At 44.3% G+C, this 20,730-nt stretch overlaps 1 protein-coding gene across 2 annotated transcripts in view; it reads right to left on the reverse strand.

Annotated features, from left to right (window-relative positions):
• The window catches only part of LOC117503858 (copine-8), a 141,759-nt gene that overhangs the window by 87,430 nt on the left and 33,599 nt on the right, over positions 1-20,730 (reverse strand). For both annotated transcript variants that reach the window (XR_004558686.1, XM_034163134.1), the window contains exons 2-3: positions 5,059-5,099; positions 2,603-2,649 (exon numbers count right to left, since the gene is read on the reverse strand). Coding sequence is in view for 1 of the 2 variants with exons in the window: in XM_034163134.1 (XP_034019025.1) it covers positions 2,603-2,649; positions 5,059-5,099 (88 nt within the window). In the remaining variant the exon portion in view is untranslated. The remainder of the gene's footprint in view (positions 1-2,602; positions 2,650-5,058; positions 5,100-20,730) is intronic.

Raw genomic sequence — 20,730 nt, forward strand, 5'->3', positions numbered from 1 at the left:
AATAGAAAATTGGAAGCTGCAATTCATTATGGTACTATGGTATTATAAGCAGTGTTGCCACAGTTACTTTGAAAAAGTAATCCAATTACTGATTACTCCTTGAAAAAGTAACTTAGTTACTTTACTGATTACTCAATTGTAAAAGTAACTAAGTTAGATTACTAGTTACTTTTTTAGTTACTTTCCCCAGCTGCCGACAACAACCCACGTCAACATGACAATGATACCTGTTTTGCCAAAACTCACTTTATAGTCACCCTTTCTTGACTTCAATGAAAATAAATACTTGTTTTATAAAAAGTAAAATAAAGACCTCTTTCTTGACCTCATATTTAACTGTTGACAGCACTGTAACAGTAAAACTTGCAATTTCAAACCTACATTTTTTATAAATGTAACTATTCTAACATTTTTCTAACATTTAAATTCTCTCTAAACATTTTACTTGTCGAAATTATTATTATTTTAAGCAATATTAGTAGTTGTAGTAAAAAACGGCTTCAAAACTGGACCTTTAATCTAGGGGTGTTGTGGGGGGGCACATCCCTGCCCCACGCCCCATTCCATCTGGATTCGCCCCTGCTTTGGCGTTTGAGCACAAAGAATGGATAACATTTATTTATGCAGAAAACAGGACCAGATTTACAGGTAAGAAAGTTTTATTGCGTTTTCACATCATGTGGTCCTCAGAAAGAGAGTTTAGGTGCATTTGAGTGGAAAATAGTGTTAGTTGTTGACGCGTCGCGGAGGATCAGCTGTTTTTAACGAGACGATACGGAGCAGCCCAGAATTCTAAATAAAGGAGGGAAAAAAGTATAAAAATGTCTCACCTGCTCAGTGCAAGTGTGCTGATCACCGTGCTTTAAGATGTGAGGACGAGTCGAGCAGCTGCAAAAAACCGTGGATGAAAAGCTCACAGCTCGCTGAAAGTGGGCAGTTCAGTCGAACCCCAACCTCCTGCCCACAGACCAAGTTTAATGCTGCTATCAACCCACAATGCAAAATAATAGTAACGCACAGTGACATGGAGAAGTAACTTTAATCTGATTACTGTTTTGGAAAGATTAACGCGTTAGATTACTCGTTACTAAAAAAAAGTGGTCAGATTAGAGTAACGCGTTAAGTAACGCGTTACCGGCATCACTGATTATAAGCAGCAAATTGACCAGATTCAACATTACGGAACAGGAATCAGTTCCCTCATATGTGGAACCTGCTTCATCCCACTGTAAGAACTTAAATAGTAAACAGTAAGACAACATCACTCTCAATGAGTGACTTAAAGTGAGTCACTCATTGACAGAGTACTGCCTAGGCAAAAGTAATTTGAGATACTTTTCTCACCCGAGTTTTGCTGGAGGTTTAGCGGCACGGCATTTTTTACAAACAACTTGTGTCTTGTGAAGTTTCCCATCTTTTCAAAACACCCAAAGTATCTCCAAACGCCTAATTTAAATGTTTTAGGTGCATCAAAACTCTCCAACCACTTTCCATTTTGTTGTGGTAGAAATGTGCTCTCCGGCTTTCATGTTCAAAACAAAACGCGAAGCAGGGATGGTGCATTCAATGTGCCTCAGAAAAAAAAAACAAAAAATGGATGCAAGCACGTAGTAGAGAAGCTTGAATCTTCAACTGGACTGGGTTGCTTGACACGAGGACATTTCGTTTCTAATCGCAGAAGCTTCCTCAGCTAAATTTCTTGCTCTGGTAATCTGACTTCTGTCTTGACTCTTAGTTCTTCTCTACAAGAGTCAGGACAGGAGTCAACCCAGTCCAGTCGAAGAGTCAAGCTTCTCTACTATGGAAACCACCTGGACAACTGAGAGCCTTCACGGAAACAATGAAAGCACGTAGCGAGCGATGCATCACGATTTCACCCGTCAATTCAATCGATGCACAATGAATGAATCGATACACTCGCATCTCGCACGTTTGTATCTAGGTACCGATTCGTATTGATTAATCTCTACATGCCTCACGCAAAATCTTCGCAATACCTGATGGCCATATAAAAAAATGAATGTTTGAGTGTTTTGTTAAATAAGTTGTTACTCATCCAGAAAAACAAACACTAAAATACTTAAAGAGAAAGGATTACAATTAGCAATTCAAGCACGTTGATCAGATCAGGGATAAGGAAAAAAAACCTAATCCCTAATAACCTAACCATCCCTAACAGTCCTGTAAAAAAAACTAAAAAATAAATAATGATATTGCAAAGAACATACATTATGTTGACATATAAATATATAGAATAAATCATGAACATAAAGGCGAACTCAACATAAATTTAGAACACAACGCAAAATTGAGAAAGTAACATTGGTACACAATAATGTTTCCAATCCAAATTCTGGGAAATTAATCAACAAAAAACTTCTACATCGATTGTGCTCCAAAAATTTGAAGCAGAAGAAGCGTTTGTTGCGCAGCAACTCACTTTTGTTTTCGGGCAGGTTGCAGGTCCGCATTTTAAAAGCCAGCGTGTTAGGAGGCAAGCTGGAATAAGCCGTTTCAACCCGGTTTTGCACTTTATTTGGAGCATGGGCGATCATAATAGAACACCGTCCTGTGGAATAAGGGTGTTATCTTTAGTTCTTACCTCTCTCCATTCCTTGTTGCCAATGCCTTGAGTGTAGAGAACACAAACTGCGGAGAACAGATTAACAAACCATTAATGCCAGATACAATTACGTGCAACTTCCAAAGCTCTTAGCTGTGTGTGTTATAGTTGGAGCCGTTGTAATGACGGATGTAAAATGTCTTTTCCCTCCATTGCATCACTGGGAAATGTTCCCCTGTTTATCTATTTATATTGTGTCTCAAAACTGGTTAATAAAACCGACAGCCATCACGAACCAAGTCTTTTTAGTTTGTAGCCAGGGGATACTCATTTTAGGAATGCTATGAAGGTGTTTTGTTGTAGGATAAATTAACAAAAAAATCCCCCAAATCTCCATCCATGAAAAGGACGACCCAAAAACAACAAAGCAACATCAAATGATCATTTTATTTGGGAAGCCCAAATGGAAATAAATCTCCTCTTCACGCTGAACACATCATTTCAGACTATTACGCAATTTCCCCAAATGGGACTATTCTCAAAAAATAAACAAATAAAAAAGTACACAAGCTTTTGATTTTCTTAACAGATAAAGGGTGCCATCAGTGCATATTTGTGCATTAATAGACAAGCAAAATCTCTTAACACTTATCAAAAATCTCTCTGGGTTGAATAGCAACAATATCTTGGTCGACAAGTAAGGTGATTTTTTGCTTTTTTTTTTTTGCTTTTAAGATTTTAATGACTTTTTTAATACTAGTAAGTGACATACTTGTTAAAAATAACAAGCCTCATTTTTAAATTCAAATAAGAATGTTTATTTCTTTATAATCGTGCTATTTATGACATGACAAGATAAACACACAGAGGGCCCCAGGCCACCCTCTCAGATACACCTAAAAAAAAAAAAAAAAAGTAAAAATTCAAGGCATATAATCCGTTGTTTTGAAACAACAGCCCTTGAAATCTTAAACTAATTTTATGCATTTTCCTCAATAAGTCTTTCATTTCTAGCTCCTTTGATATGGTATGCAGAGCTTTGACAGTAAAAGTCCAATTTATGTGCATATCTGATTAGAATCAGATTTCATGTTGCAAGTTTGAACGGTCAAAAGTCGTATGAAATTAGGTACTTTTTCCCAGTTCCGTTTCAACCCTCATTTGTGTTTGATTTGAAATGTGATTCAAACTACTTTTGATGCCCACCCCCCTCGCTCACAGTCACTGCAGACCACTCCACCCATTATCAGAGGGAGGTGATGGTCTAATGGTTAAGGTGTTGGGCTTGAGTCCAGAAGATCATGGGTTCAAATCCCTGCGTGACTGGAAAATCACTAAGGGCCTTGGCCTTGGGCAATAATATTGCTCCCGGAGTGTAATGAGTGCCTTGTATGGCAGCACCCTGATATCGGGGTGAATGTGAGGCATAATTGTAAAGCGCTTTGAGCGTCTGATGCAGATGGAAAAGCGGTATATAAATGCAGTCCATTTGCCATTTATTCACATTTATCACTCCCTCCTATGATAAATTTTTTTCCCCTGCTCCAATAAAATGGCACACTGCTGTCTCCGAATAAAAAAGATAAAATGTTTGACATGGGGTGTGCTTACAGGGACATGTTATTCAGCTAAATGAGCCAGTGGAGGGGGGACTCGTGCTCACACGCACACACAAAAGCCCCATATAATCTGTAGAATCAACAGAGATGGAAAACCACTGCTTCACTGAGTAAAAGTCCTACAGATTTCAGTGATAAGCTCATCTAACTGCTTGACTAGCTGATCCAATTAGAATCAGCTGGTTTAGCGGGTGGATGGAACAATTATGCGGTAGGACTTTTACTGAGTGAAGGTGGACTTCTCTCCACTGAAAAGCAAATCCAAAAAAGGTCACCGAAGGTGGACAGTGTGGAGTAAATCATTATCAAAGACAAATAATATGGAAAAAAAATGAGCAGTGACGTTAGTTGTTAAAAGTGTCGCGTGTATCCAACTCAAAGCTTACACTGTGTTTCAGGCTTAATAGTACACACACATGTATTCTGTGTCAGCCATGCTTCAGTGTGTGGTGCATGAGCTTGTTTCAAATATTCTGATCCATGCTCTGCTCACATGTCCTGCAGGTACTCTGGCATTACTATAACCACTGATTTAGAAAAGACAGAAAATGAGAACTGCCACACAGACACAGAGATCAGATCTGGACACTTGATATATATACTATATAATGTGGCCAGTCAATAAGTGAGATCACAGTTCAATCACATATGTGATCAGGCGTGCAGTTTGTTTTTCCAAGTGAGTCTGAGAAGGTGACCTTGAAAGTTTTAGTCAAACTGGGTGATTTAATACAGAATAACTACAACATGTCTACATTTTCTTAACTTGGTATACAGCAGGTCTGTGGATGGAAAACTGGAAGGTTCCTTAGCAGTCAAAAGGAAACATACACTTGAGGTATTGGAGGTAACACACAAAGAGAGAGTTTAACTTACTTGGGTCAGATTTGGAGAAGGTATCTCTGTCCAGCAAGTTTCTGTAGAAAGACAAACATGAAAAGTGGGAGTTAAAACCACAGCGTTCCGGGTGCGACCAAAAACATTCATCATCTAGATGGAGCGAGTGTGTTTATGTGCATTTTAACACTAAGGACTGTTTATGCTCTCTGTGTGCCACATGCCCAAATATTAGTCACGCTCTGTTTACAGTGTTCCAGTATTGAAAAGGTGTAAAGAGACCAAAAATAAAAATCTATCAAAAACACTGAGCCAGAATATGGAAGGCTGTGCACGAATGCTGCTCATAATTTAAGTGTACCATCATTGAAATTATGCAGGAAACAATATTCATTTATTACTGTTTTTTTTTTAAATGAAAACCATGTTGAGAGCTGTTAAAATTGCAGAAGTGAAATTAAAACCACCCTCCATCAGGTAAAAGCTGCACAAACAAGTAGAATATTGCAAGTCCACAACATGTTTTATCTGGTCTGGAATGAAATGACGCAGTGAGCTACTCTATAAGTCTGCATCAGGACTGTCATTGCACCAGTGATTGGATTTTACATTTTTTAATTGTTCTCATAAAATCAGCAGCATGTGCACACGGCAGAGAGCATTCTTCAAACTCAGAAATATACAGTGCTGAACACTAAAAAGGATTTGTAAGTTCTCAAATAAAACAGCAAACAAGTACGAGTGCAAACATTTTCTGAGTTCTCCTACAAGTTTTTTTTTTTTTTTAAGTGCTTACCTAACAGCTAAGGAACCAACCACCCTATTTTTGAGTTACATAACGAACCACAGAGTGGTTTCGATTTATATTTAAACTCTTCCAATTTTTATGCATCCTCATTTCATGCATGATGTTAACACTGAGATATGAGAATCAATGCTTTCAGCCAAAAACCACACTTTGCTTGACTTTGGAAAAGCCTAGGCATGCACCCTATAAAAACACTGTGAGTCACTGAATTCGTCCCCCCACTTTGTTAACACAATTGTTGGGAAGGTGTCGTAACACGGACCCACAACAGGGGGCGCAAATGAACGGACAATGAGTAAGCCAAAAGGTAACAATTTAATGTTGTGATATTACACAACGAAACGTGTCTTAATTTTCACAGTCAATAAACACCAGGTGACGTGTGGGCAGGCTCGAAGATAGAAGACGCCCGACGAGAGAGAAGCCGCGTCCCACACGGCCTCCACCACCAACGGCCTGAAGAACACCGGAGCCGCCAAGTCCCGAGTCCCCAGGTGGCCTCTGTCTTCGGCTGTCGACCCTGGTACTGCTGGCAGAAAACAGAAAGATGATGTGTGAGTGTGAGTCCGCACACTCAGTAATTAACAGTCCAAACACAGTTGGGAGGAAGCACCTCCACCTCCAACCTAGGAACACACTAGCAGCTCCTGTAACCACTTATCTGGATGGAGTGAGAGGCGAAGACGTCGCTTCTCTCACTGACCGCCAACCCAGTTGAAAGGGCACCACAGGACAACGGCTGCAAACAGATCAGACGTAAGTCACAGTTTAAATTCAGCAGAGAAATTACCTTAGTACTGGTAGTCGATTTCTCGGCGGGGAGGTGGAGTTGCAGTCCGACTTATATGGTGGTGTAGATGAGTGACAGCTGGAGTAATGAGTGACAACTGTCACTTCCTCTGGGTCTGGCGCCCTCTCGTGCTTGGAGCCCGCACTCCAAGCAGGGCGCCCTCTGGTGGTAGTGGGCCAGCAGTACCTCCTCTTCAGCGGCCCACACAACAGGACCCCCCCCTCAACGGGCGCCTCCTGGCGCCCGACCAGGCTTGTCCGGGTGTCGTCTGTAGAAATCGGCCAGGAGGGCCGGGTCCAGGATGAAGCTCCTCTTCACCCAGGAGCGTTCTTCAGGTCCATACCCCTCCCAGTCCACCAGATATTGGAACCCCCGGCCCTTACGACGGACGTCCAGGAGCCTGCGGACCGTCCAAGCAGGCTCCCCGTCGATGAGCCGGGCAGGAGGCGGCGGAGGTCCAGGTGCACAGAGGGGCGAGGAGTGGTGTGGCTTAATACGGGACACGTGGAAGACAGGGTGGATCCGCAGTGAAGCCGGGAGTCGGCGCTTCACTGCGGCCGGGTTGATGATCTTGAGGATGGGGAATGGTCCGATGTACCTGTCCTTTAATTTGGGTGAGTCCACACAGAGGGGGATGTCCTTTGTCGACAGCCACACCTCCTGCCCGGGCTGGTACGTGGGGGCCGGGGAACGTCGGCGGTCCGCATGGGTCTTGGCCCTCGTCCGGGCCTTTAACAGGGCAGAGCGGGCGGTCCGCCACACCCGGCGGCACCTCCTGAGGTGGGCCTGGACCGAGGGCACACCGACCTCTCCCTCCACCAGCGGGAACAATGGGGGCTGGAACCCCAAACATGCCTCAAAAGGGGAGAGGCCGGTAGCAGACGAGACTTGGCTGTTATGGGCATACTCGATCCAGGCCAGATGGTGACTCCAGGCCGCCGGGTGCGCGGAGGTGACGCAGCGAAGGGCCTGCTCCAACTCCTGGTTAGCCCGCTCTGCCTGGCCGTTGGTCTGGGGGTGGTACCCGGACGAGAGACTCACGGTGGCCCCCAGCTCCTTACAGAAACTCTTCCACACCTGCGAAGAGAACTGGGGACCACGATCTGATACGATGTCCGATGGTATCCCATGCAGCCGCATGACGTGGTGGACCAGGAGGTCTGCCGTCTCCTGGGCTGTCGGGAGCTTCGGGAGGGCCACGAAGTGGGCCGCCTTGGAGAACCGGTCCACTATCGTGAGAATAACGGTGTTGCCCTGGGACGGCGGGAGGCCCGTGATGAAGTCCAGGCCGATGTGAGACCAGGGGACCCCGGGATGACAGGAGAGCTTGGACCCGTGACAGAAGTCCAATACGGCAGCTCTTGCCTCTGGTGGGACGTACAGTCTGTTCTTGGGGCCAGTTCCCGGGTCCGGGCTCCTTGTCAGGGCCTCCCGGACGGTCTTCTCCACGTCCCAGGTGAGGGTGGCCACGACAGTGGACTCGGGGATGATGGTCTCGGTGGGGTTCGACAGCCCCGCTTTGGCTTCTTCTTCGTGCACCCGGGACAATGCATCTGGTTTTTGGTTCTTGGTCCCGGGGCGATACGTGATTTGGAAGTCAAAGCGCCCGAAGAACAGAGACCAGCGGGCTTGCCTGGGGTTCAGCCGCTTGGCGGTCCGGATGTACTCCAGGTTCCGATGGTCCGTGAAAACCGTGAAGGGCAACGATGCCCCCTCCAGCAGGTGTCTCCACTCTTCAAGAGCCTCCTTCACCGCAAGAAGTTCCCGATTGCCGACGTCATAGTTCCGTTCAGCTGGGGTCAACCTGCGGGAATAAAAGGCACAAGGATGGAGGACTTTATCAGCCTCCACGCTCTGGGACAGCACGGCTCCTATCCCCGAGTCAGAGGCGTCCACTTCTACTATGTACTGGCGATCAGGATCAGGCTGCACCAGAACTGGTGCAGTCGAGAACCGACGTTTCAACTCCTGGAACGCGGCTTCGCACCGATCCGACCAGGCGAAGGGGACCTTGGTGGAGGTCAGGGCAGTCAGGGGGCTAACTACCTGACTGTAACCTTTAATAAACCTCCTGTAGAAATTTGCAAAACCTAGGAACTGCTGTAGTTTCCTGCGGCTTATCGGTTGGGGCCAATCTCTCACCGCCGCAACCTTAGCCGGATCAGGGGCGACGGAGTTGGAGGAGATGATGAACCCCAGGAAGGACAAAGAAGTGCGGTGGAACTCGCACTTCTCGCCCTTCACAAACAGCCGGTTCTCCAACAACCGCAGTAGGACCTGACGTACATGCTGGACATGGGTCTCAGGGTCCGGGGAAAAGATGAGTATATCGTCCAGATATACGAAGACGAACCGATGCAGGAAGTCCCGCAAGACGTCATTTACCAAAGCTTGGAACGTCGCGGGGGCGTTAGTGAGGCCGAACGGCATGACCAGGTACTCAAAATGACCTAACGGGGTGTTGAATGCCGTCTTCCATTCGTCTCCCTTCCGGACCCGAACCAGGTGGTACGCGTTTCTAAGATCCAATTTTGTGAAAATTCGGGCTCCATGCAGGGGCGTGAACACTGAATCCAACAGAGGTAACGGGTATCGGTTGCGAACCGTGATCTCGTTCAGCCCTCTGTAATCAATGCATGGACGGAGTCCGCCGTCTTTCTTGCCCACAAAAAAGAAACCAGCACCCATCGGGGAGGTGGAGTTCCGGATCAGCCCGGCAGCTAAGGAGTCCCGGATGTAGGTCTCCATTGATTCGCGTTCCGGACGTGAGAGATTGTACAACCTACTGGACGGGTACTCAGCGCCCGGGACCAAATCGATGGCACAATCATACGGTCGGTGCGGGGGAAGAGTGAGTGCCAGATCTTTGCTGAAAACGTCAGCAAGATCGTGGTACTCCCTTGGCACCGCCGATAGATTGGGGGGAACTTTGACCTCCTCATTAGCCGTGGTGCCGGGAGGAACCGAGGATCCTAAGCACTCCCGGTGGCAGGTTTCGCTCCACTGCGTCACAACCCCAGACGGCCAATCAATCCGGGGATTGTGCTTCACCATCCATGGAAAGCCCAAAATCACTCGGGAGGTAGAAGGTGTTACATGGAACACTATCTCCTCCCTGTGATTCCCAGACACAACCAAAGTCACTGGTTGTGTCTGATGTGTGATTAATGGAAGCAGGGTGCCATCTAGTGCTCGCACCTGCAATGGTGCCGGCAGAGCCACCAGAGGGAGCCCTACTTCCTTTACCCATCTGCTGTCCAGCAGATTCCCTTCAGACCCTGTGTCTATCAGTGCTGGGGCATGAAGGGTTAAATCCCCACAAAGGATTGTTACTGGGATTCGTGCTGATTTGCGGGGTTTTCCCACGTGCGTGTTATGACCCACCCTTAGCCCAGTTTCTAAGGACGGGCGTTGTAGATTGACCGTTTTAGGGCAGTCCTTCTGCATGTGCTCGCAAGAGCCGCAGACAAAACACTCCCCGCGGGCCAGCCTCCTTTGTCTGATTTTTGATCTTAATTTGGCCCTGCTCGTGTCCCTAGCCTCCTCAGCAGGGGGAGCCGTAGCCACACGGAGCTCTCTGGCAGTGAAGCGTGGGGACGACGTCACCTTGTCGGAACCGGAAGGGGGAGGGACGGCTCGTGCCCGGTCACGCCCCCCGGCCTGCTCCCGACGATGCTCATTCAAACGGTTGTCTAAACGTATAACCAAATCGATCAGCCCGTCGAATTCCCGCGGTTCATCCTTGGCCAGTAGGTGCTCCTTAAGGACCGGGGACAGTCCATTTACAAAGGCGGCGCGGAGCGCAACGTTATTCCAGCCGGACCTCGCTGCCGCGATGCGGAAGTCGACTGCATACTCGGCTGCGCTACGGCGCCCCTGTCTCATCGACAGCAGCACGTTCGAAGCGGTCTCGCCTCTGTTGGGGTGATCAAACACTTGTTTGAATTCCCGTATGAACCCAGTATAAGACGTTAGGAGCCGTGAATTCTGCTCCCAAAGCGCCGTAGCCCATGCGCGTGCCTGTCCTCGAAGCAAATTAATAACATAAGCCACCCGGCTAGCGTCTGATGCATACATGACGGGGCGCTGTGAAAAGACGAGCGAACACTGCATGAGGAAGTCCGCGCACGTCTCGACACAGCCCCCGTACGGTTCCGGAGGGCTTATGTATGCTTCAGGGGACGGTGGGGGGGTTCGTTGAACGACCAGTGGAACGTCTGATACGGGCCCAGGACCAGCCAGAGGAGTGGCTGCAGCGGCGCCCTGATCGCGCGCTTCCACCCTGGCGGTGAGAGCCTCCACCCTCCGATTAAGGAGGACACTCTGCTCGGTCACTAATTCTAACCGGGCCTTGAAGGCGGTTAAGATCTGCTGCAGCTCACTCAACCCGCCTCCCGCTGACGCCTGCGCTCCTGGCTCTTCCATTGGCCGTTCAAGCTGGAGTTGACGCCCCTCGGAGTCCATGACGATTGGCCGAGAAATCCTGTTGGGAAGGTGTCGTAACACGGACCCACAACAGGGGGCGCAAATGAACGGACAATGAGTAAGCCAAAAGGTAACAATTTAATGTTGTGATATTACACAACGAAACGTGTCTTAATTTTCACAGTCAATAAACACCAGGTGACGTGTGGGCAGGCTCAAAGATAGAAGACGCCCGATGAGAGAGAAGCCGCGTCCCACACGGCCTCCACCACCAACGGCCTGAAGAACACCGGAGCCGCCAAGTCCCGAGTCCCCAGGTGGCCTCTGTCTTCGGCTGTCGACCCTGGTACTGCTGGCAGAAAACAGAAAGATGATGTGTGAGTGTGAGTCCGCACACTCAGTAATTAACAGTCCAAACACAGTTGGGAGGAAGCACCTCCACCTCCAACCTAGGAACACACTAGCAGCTCCTGTAACCACTTATCTGGATGGAGTGAGAGGCGAAGACGTCGCTTCTCTCACTGACCGCCAACCCAGTTGAAAGGGCACCACAGGACAACGGCTGCAAACAGATCAGACGTAAGTCACAGTTTAAATTCAGCAGAGAAATTACCTTAGTACTGGTAGTCGATTTCTCGGCGGGGAGGTGGAGTTGCAGTCCGACTTATATGGTGGTGTAGATGAGTGACAGCTGGAGTAATGAGTGACAGCTGTCACTTCCTCTGGGTCTGGCGCCCTCTCGTGCTTGGAGCCCGCACTCCAAGCAGGGCGCCCTCTGGTGGTAGTGGGCCAGCAGTACCTCCTCTTCAGCGGCCCACACAACAACAATAACTCAAAGCATAGCTATTATTAATATTTAATAAATTAGAAAGTCATACAATGTGGATAAACTGATTTAAATTTGATTAACTAGTAAGTTTGCTTTGTTTGATAAATATCTAGCATACGTCTCTGCCACCTGCTGGACATGGCTGTGGCTATCGCTGGGAAATATCATCATCATATGCATCATGGTAATTAGGAGCAGGTGTGGTTGAAGTTACACATAGTTTGAAATCAGCTTATTTGCCAGTTTTGCTCAATTCCAAAGCCTAGGTCTGGTGGTACTTATTTAAAAACGTGAAAAATTCATGTGAGCAGACAAAAAAAAAAAAAAAAATACAGACGACTTTGCCCGAGTGGTGTTCCACTAGTGCAGCAGATAACTGAAACAATCGTGCAAATGGTGATACAAGCACTAAAGTTGGTACAAATACTCTTTAGATATTACTCTTTTGAACAAACCGACTGGCCACTTGAATTTTCAATAAGCGGCCAGGTAGGGGTCAATTGAAGAATTACACGGGGGTCAAAATTAAAAATGCTCAAATCATTTTGAAAGCTACACCACATTATTTGTCTGATCATAAAGATTCCAAAAAAGTATAGTTTGGACTATCTATGACTGAATGATCAGGAGTTATGGGGTAAAAACAGCAAAAATGGTGACAAAGGTCGGTTTCAGTTTGTACAGGGGTCAAAAGTTAAAGTTCCTTCAATTTTGGTAACAAGTGATGCAAATTATTGGTTGAGCTAATAGGATTAATAAATGGAATAGTTTTGATTGTGTTGAATGTTTGGTCTCCCAAGTAAAGGTCAAACAAGGTCAACGTCCATTGGATTCTATGACATGTGACATATGTTACCCCGTAACATGATAACTAAGCATGATACATGGTCCAAACTATTCCTTTTTAAAACCCTGTTAACTCAACTAATAATTTGCATGATGTTTTACCAAAATTGGAGCAACTTAAACTTTTGACCCTTGTACAAACTGAAAGTGACCTTTGTCACCATTTTTGCTGTTTTTACCCCATAACTCCAGAACATTCAGTCATAGATAGTCCAAACTATACCTTTCTGGAATATTTATGATCAGACAAATAATGTGGTATAGTTTTCAAAATGATTTGAGCATTTATAATTTTGACCCCTGTGTAATTCTTCAATTGACCCCTACCTGGCCGCCTATTGAAAATTCAAGTGGTCATTTGGTTTGTTCAAAAGAGTAATATCTAAGGAGTATTTGTGCCAATTTTGGTGCTTGTATCACCATTTGCATGATTTTGCTCTAAATATTCTCTTAGCTGCTGCACTACACTCGCAAAGCAGTTATTTGTCTCCTCTTTATTTTGCTAATCCAAACAAACTCATCATATCCCTTCAAATCAGTAATACAAAGTGTCGGCGATCCCCTTACGCTAAATATGAGTGAAATTGGTCAAGTTGTTCTTGAGATATCATGCTATACAAGCGAAGACAGATGGACATGCTGATCCCTATAAAAAGTGATCCAATCTGTGACAAAAAGGTGATCTGATCTAAACCATGAGTTTTGTGATCTGTTGCACCTCAAGTCTTTGCCTGAGCAAAATCAAGTTGTGGTTGTCTTATTACATGCGAGTTATAAGACTATCGCATTTGTTTTCGAGTTAGCGTGTTAAACTGGACAGGATGGACTCACTCATTCATTTATCTATCCAGTTGCTGTCTTTTAGAATGGTGGGCACCAGGGCCTTAACCTTTCAGCCACAGGCAGTGTTGAGAGTTTTGATACGCCTGACAAACAGACTGAAACCATCACTGACAGGAGGAGCTGTGAACCTGTTTGTATCAGCCTCTCGACCTGTAGCTGGGGGATTTTGGGGGCTCCCGTTCTGTCGTATCTGTACCTCTTCTTCTCTTGTGTCAAATTCTTAATTTATCAACATCATGCTGGCACTTTAACCCCGTCTCAGTCTCAAGCTGTCACTAAAGGAAAAGCACTGGCATTCCATCTTGCTGTCAGTCCAACCTGTCAGGTACCTCAGTGTCAAAAATGCAGCAACTCGCTAACACAGTTACCAAATGTCCCTTTTATGAAGGAATACTTTAATACTTACTCTGATTTAATCCTTGTTATTAATATTATTATAGCTGTATGAGATAGTAACTATTGTTCAGTGAGGCACTGTGGCCACAAGCTAAGGACCATGGATGTTTTTTTTTTTTTTGGGGGGGGGGGAAAAAAAGAAAGTGTTGTTGAGAGAGAGAGAGAGAGAGAGAGAGAGAAAAGGAAGAAGTGTCTGCTTCAGTCACATTTATACAAAATCCTTTCCGTCAGGTGGCGTGGAGGTATGACAGTGTTATTTGAGCTAAGGAACCACTGACGATCACATCACACCTGCTAACTTCCATCATCAAATCTCTGGGAAAGTACATAAGCAAAAACAATTATGTGGTGCATCAAGGTTCACCAGATTTTAATCAGTCTGTCCTCATTATATGCCCTTTCAATTTGGAGATGCACAGGATGGTCATGTTTATTATACTAGAGTTACTGCATTAACAACCCGGAGCAGATGGACGATGTTTAGCCATCTATTTACTACCTACATGGGACAGGGTATATAATGTACTGACAGATTTAGGCATGGATAAAACTGTTCCAATTCATACTGGAATAGAATTATCAGAAAAATCAACAGTTTTAAATGTCTTTATATAGCACTTTTCCACCTGCATCAGATGCTCAAAGTGCTTTACAATAATGATTCACATTCACCCCGATGTCAGGGTGCTGCCATACAAGGCGCTCACTACACACCGGGAGCAACTAGGGGATTAAGGACCTTGCCCAAGGACCCTGGTCTCAACGCTTTAACCACTAGACCATCACCTCCCTCTAGTTTTCCCACTGTACACAATCAAATCCTGTTGGGTGAATCCTAATGGGAATGCCATCCAGATGACACCAATGACAGTGGATAATATGTGTATGAGGTGAAAAATATAATCATACTCAAGCGGGTGAGGTCAAATCTGGGACCATGCGCTGGTGCCGTATCCACCACATCATGCAACCGCTTTGGGTTCTGGATGGCAACCACACATAGAGACGACAGGGCCATCTTCACCTCTTGAAAGTAATCATCTTTTGCAACCAATTGAAATGTGGGCCTCCCCTTGGACCTTCCTCCAACACTGAGGCTCCTGCATGTCAGATCATACAGGTGATACTCTTCATCTGAATCTCCCTAAGGAACCATAAGCCAGGCCTCCAAAGATGATTCACAAAGCTCAAAAAGGTAAAAAGCCCTTCACAAATATGCCACCATATGGCAATGGCTGGGAGAAAATTCCCAGAGTACAGTTAAGGACAGACGTTAAAATACGCTTTGTGCCTCGGAGCAAAAATCTGAGACTGCAAAGTCCATCACTGGCTGCTGCTCAAAGCACATCACGCATGGTGGAACTCCAAATCAGCTTCTGGGCTCCCCCTGAATGTGTGTGTGTGTGTGTGTGTGTGTGTGTGTGTGTGTGTGTGTGTGTGTGTGTGTAAGCGAGAGTCAGTCAAGTTTCAGGATTTCCACTTCAGAAGATAATGTGAATGAGTCACGTCTCTCTCTCTCTCATTTTTTGCTGCTCTTTTCCTCCTTTCTTCCAGGGGTAAGCAGCAGAAAGCTAAAAGCTGTCATCCGAGACACACACCAGGTCTGCAGACAATAAAATGTACTACGCTAAAAAGTGGACATAATCAAATACATAAAAAGAAAGAATGTAACCTCAAAATAGTGATGCTCAAAAATGAAAACAAAGATTTTCCAAATGCTTATTTTTAGCCTTCAAGCTCAGTGGTTTTCAAACTGTGAGGCGCGTCCCCCTTGGGGGGCACCAGAGTTCTTCAGGGGGGTGCAAGGGTTGGGTATCATGAACTGGTTCTTTTCGAGAATCATTAAGAAATGATTCGATCCACCGACATCAACAGCCTTTTTGCTTAATGATTCCCTTATCGGTCTTTCAGAGCGATTCAGCCGTTGTTTTTGATGGTGTTTTATCTGGAAAATAATCATTTTTCTACGTTGATTGCAGACCTTGCAGTGGGTCTCTAATCAACCGCTTCTGTAACGGCTGAAACAACAAAGCACTGCTCTGATCCACTGCTTCATTGGTTCATTGCTTCGATGCTTTTCAGAAGCGACAAGTCCGCTTCTTAACCCCTCTCAAAGCCATTTAAAAATGTCAATCGTAAGTCACTTTTGTGCAGATTAAAGTCACTAACTGGGACTCTTGTCTTGTCGCAGGTAAGAAATGAGAACCGTCCTCCATTCCATTTGCACAGCTCCAAACACTGCGCCGCTCTCTGCCGAAACAGAGTCCGATCGGAATTAATAACTTCAAAGCGAATCCCTGTTTAAATCAAATGACACCTCTTTCCAAATATTGTAACACAGACAACAGGCTAAAACATTTTTTCCTCCCAAAATGACACGTTCTGCGTTCTTTATGAATTACATTGACGCTGACATGCAGCGTAGTCGGCTGAGCTCAGCTCAGAAGTACGGAGTGACATTCATGCCATTAATGTCTGGAAAGAAATGCTTTTGAGAAAAACTACAGATTTTGTTTATTTTTATTTATGTCCAGAGATCAAGGATCCAGTGAGCAATTTCAGATTTATTTACTTTAACACTCAAAAAAATGTTACTGACATAGAAAACCTGTAAAGCCTACTTTTAGTACACAGAAAATTCACAGGAGGTATTGATAAGGGAATCAATAAGGAATCGGATCAATAAGTGGAATAAATAATGGCATCGATATCGATAAAATCTTATCAATACTCATCCGTTATTATCTATGTTAAAATGTGTTAGTTGTGCCAAAGACGTTTAAAAACACACAGAGATGTTTTAATGTTAAAAAAAAACAATGTTTAAAATGACAAAAGATAAAAATAGAAAGTTCTTTAAAAACATGTTTAAAATGTTTGAAAAGGATGTAAAATGTGTGAAAGTATAGAAAGTTCTTTAAAAACATGTTTAAAATGTTTGAAAAGGATGTAAAATGTGTGAAAGAATAGAAAGTTCTTTAAAAACGTTTAAAATGTTTGAAAAGGATGTAAAATGTGTGAAAGTATAGAAAGTTCTTTTCAAACATTTTAAACATGTTTTTAAAGGATGTAAAATGTGTGAAAGTATAGAAAGTTCTTTAAAAACATGTTTAAAATGTTTGAAAAGGATGTAAAATGTGTGAAAGAATAAAAAGTTCTTTAAAAACGTTTAAAATGTTTACAAAGACTGTAAAATGTGTAAATGCATAGACAGTTCCTTAAAAACACACAAATACTTTAAAAATGTGTTTAAGATGCGTAAAAGAATTAAAAGAAACACACAAAGATATTGAAATTGTGTGTATGTGTGTCGGTGGGGAAGCAGCTATTCATTTGTTGTGTGATGGGGGCTTACTCTCCCACACTTTGAAAACCCCTGTTCTAGCACAGTTGAAAGAAAATAATAAATTTGTGTTCCTCGCATTGACTGTCCGATTTAATTTGAGTGCGATTATGTCCAAATTGAGTTAATGGTGGAGGAATTTTAGCATTTTTTCTATGTGATCCCCATTTTTCTAAGGGAACAAAAGTAATTGGACAATTACTGACTAAGATATTTCATGAACAAGTGTGTTTTTATTCCTTCATGATGCCATAGGGAGTCATGAGGTCACTGGAAAGAGGTGTTTGGCGAAGCCAATACCTCAACACTAGGACAAAGGTCCAAGTCTTCAGTGTCATGGTGCTTCCAATCTCATTGTGTGACTTGGATGCTATCCTGATGACTGGAAGTCTATGGTACTAGGTCACGCTTGGGTACCACTGACAAGCTTTTGTGTCAAACAAGCCGTTACTTCGGTGCATCACTTGTATTGTGAAGAAAGGTTAACTACGATATTTTGGACATGTGGTGCGTTTCTCCACCACATTCTCTCTGACATGCTACAGCACACAGGGGCCTTAGTGTTGAAGATGTCAGTGGCTGGAGAAGGCCAACAGGACATCCACGTTTCACCTGGCTGAAACCAACTGTACTACTCCCCATCTCACACCAGCCGTGCATCTTGCACATCACGGCTGACAGCTGCCAATCACAGCAAGTACATGCACATTTTGACACCAGCTAAGCAGAAAACACACACAGACACGCACACACCACTCACCGTGTGTCAACAAAAATATTAATTATTGATCAAATATGTGTTCTACGGGCAGATGGAGAAACACTGAGGGTGTTGTATTCTGTCTCATTGTGGGGTTGGGGGGGGGAGAGCAACGTTCGAGTCACTGCTACCACCGTGCAGGAGACACACCTTTCTCCTCAACAACGACAAACACAAAATAACAGCAGCATGGGAATGGTTGCCATGGCAACCAGTGGCAGGCCAAATGCAGCCACTTGATTGACTTGACAGACAGGTACTGCTGTGCAAGTTTGTTTTCCCACATGACTCAACCCCCTCACTCACTCACTCATTTTCAGCCACTTACTCCTATTAAAGGGTCACGGGTGGGAGGGGGTACATCCCAGCAGTCATAGGGTGTGAGGCGGGGTACACCCTGGACAGGACGCCAGTCTGTCACAGAACATGGCACAACCCCTGCTCTGGTTTTGCAACGCTCACCTTTCCACCTCTTTCCTAGATCGTTTTTCTCCTCCAATCATCCCTCCGCCTCCTAACCCACTGCTTACTCCGTACTGTGTGCTTTTAACTCATCAATCATCATTTCCCTCGTAATCGTCTCCGTTGCCCCCGTTACCTTCCGCCAAATTTTCCACGCTTGATCTGATGAAGGTTGTTCTTCTACCTAAATTTAAGAATGGAGGGGGATTTGTTTTTTGTTTTGTTTTGTATTTTGCTTGTTTTATTGGGTGTCCCTCACATTCTGTTTTTTACCTTGATGGCACAATCGTGTGCACTCCCTCCACCCCCCAAGGGATCTTCACCGATCAGCTTCTACGCTACAAAAATAAATTGGGTTTTTAGCTCACTGGAGGAGGCAGAGCAGATAAGACGGGAGGTAAGAGGGAACAGAAAAATGAAGCACCAGCATAAATGGAGGAAATGAAATTTAAAAAAGACAGAAGAACAAACAAAATCAGAACCATAGTTGATCTGTGATGGTTCGGCACACGAATCCTGGATTAATTGCAAGGTTTAAATACTACAGATTTATTGTCACAGTGACTTGTTTTAAAATCAAAATTATGTAAATCTTGATGCAAAGTTGCTGTCAAATAAAAGCGGTTGCAGAAACAGTCAGCTCGAGACAGCCTGGTGCACACTCAATGGACTTTTCCCGATTTTTGCCGAGCGGTGTGCCTTTCTCAAAAAAAAACAACTCGCCGCTGGAGCTGCATGGGGCAATCAGATGAGTTGTGTTAAGTTTCATTGCTCTTTAAGAAATGAAAAGCAAAGTTAAACTTGTCTCCCTTTTTTCCTGATCTGAAAAATGACTAGTTACGTGACAAAAACCTGTTATCTGAAGCAAACCGTGAGTTTTGTGACCCTTTCCACCCCTTGGCAGTATTACATTATCAAACAGTAAAAGAAAAGAAAAAGACACAGCAAAAAAAACCCAAAACAAAATAAGAAATACAGAGAAAAGAACAAGAGCTGGTGAGTGAACAAGTTGCACACTGAGACAGCTAATTAATCAAACAGGTTTTCACAGTTTGTGTGTGTGTGTCTCTCATTAAAGAGTCTATTTGGATTCCAGGCTTCACCACTGATAGGGCTGAAGGGGAAAAAAAAAAAAAAAGAAGTCTAAGGCACCAGCGTGGAACAGGTGGGGCCTAAAAGATCAGCAGAGTTTGACGGGTAATGGCTTAAGTCAGAGCTTCTTTAGCTGAAGTGGCCTCATGGAATCATCATTAAGTTCATCATAATAATTACAAGCTACTGCTGGTGTAATTCATGGTTAGGGTTTCACTGATGCATGTATCTTTTTAATCTCTTCCCACAGCATCTCAACATAAGCCAGAACCTGGATAAAGCTGTTCCAAAACCAGAATAATGTTTATTTTATTATTATTATTTTTTTTTAAAGCTGTTTAGATATTTTCGTTACAGCAGAGTTCCTCGTATTTCCTCAGTACTACACTGACAGGTGATTCAGGCTGGGCGCCGCCTCCATTATCAGTTCAATAACAAAACCAATATTAGCTTTAAGACTACTGGAAAGTTGCAAAGCAATATAATGCTAATTGAGAGTCATTATTCATGAAAAATGTAAATAACACTGTCACGCATCCACACACCCCTGCTGAAAGGACTTTGCATGAATGTGAATGAAGCAGACACTTCTTCATTCTCTCTCTTACGGTCTTAATGTGTGGTTAAGTTAAAAGTAGCTCAAAATGAGTTTGTTTATTAGTTCCTTTCATTTCCAAAGCCTAGGTTAGATGGCCATTAAGGTCCATGCTGTGTGTCGCTAACTGTGGATGCTATAAACAGATGTATGGATGGCTGCTGTGGTGTTCCTGGAGGACCCATGTTTTCTGTATGCAGTTGTTATCAATACTGATGCCATCATGGATGACTTTTGTCTATGCAATTCTTTATGGACTCCCTTATTGATTCCTGGTCAATTTTCTGTGTGGAAACATGTAGTCCAACACAGGTTTGCTACGTCAACACAGCCGTAATTCTTGTTGCTAGATGCAGTATTTGATGTTAAATTGCGCAACTTTTTGAAATGTGGAACTGGCATTGATAAGAAGACTTGATATCATCTGAGGCATACAATTCCAATGGAATGAAAACTTTCAAGCCGGTTCTCAACTGGAACCGGTTTCCGAATCCCATTACTACAAACGGATATGTTTTGTGT

The sequence above is a fragment of the Thalassophryne amazonica genome, chromosome 22, assembly GCF_902500255.1.
Source record: "Thalassophryne amazonica chromosome 22, fThaAma1.1, whole genome shotgun sequence".
Taxonomy (NCBI): Eukaryota; Metazoa; Chordata; class Actinopteri; order Batrachoidiformes; family Batrachoididae; genus Thalassophryne; species Thalassophryne amazonica.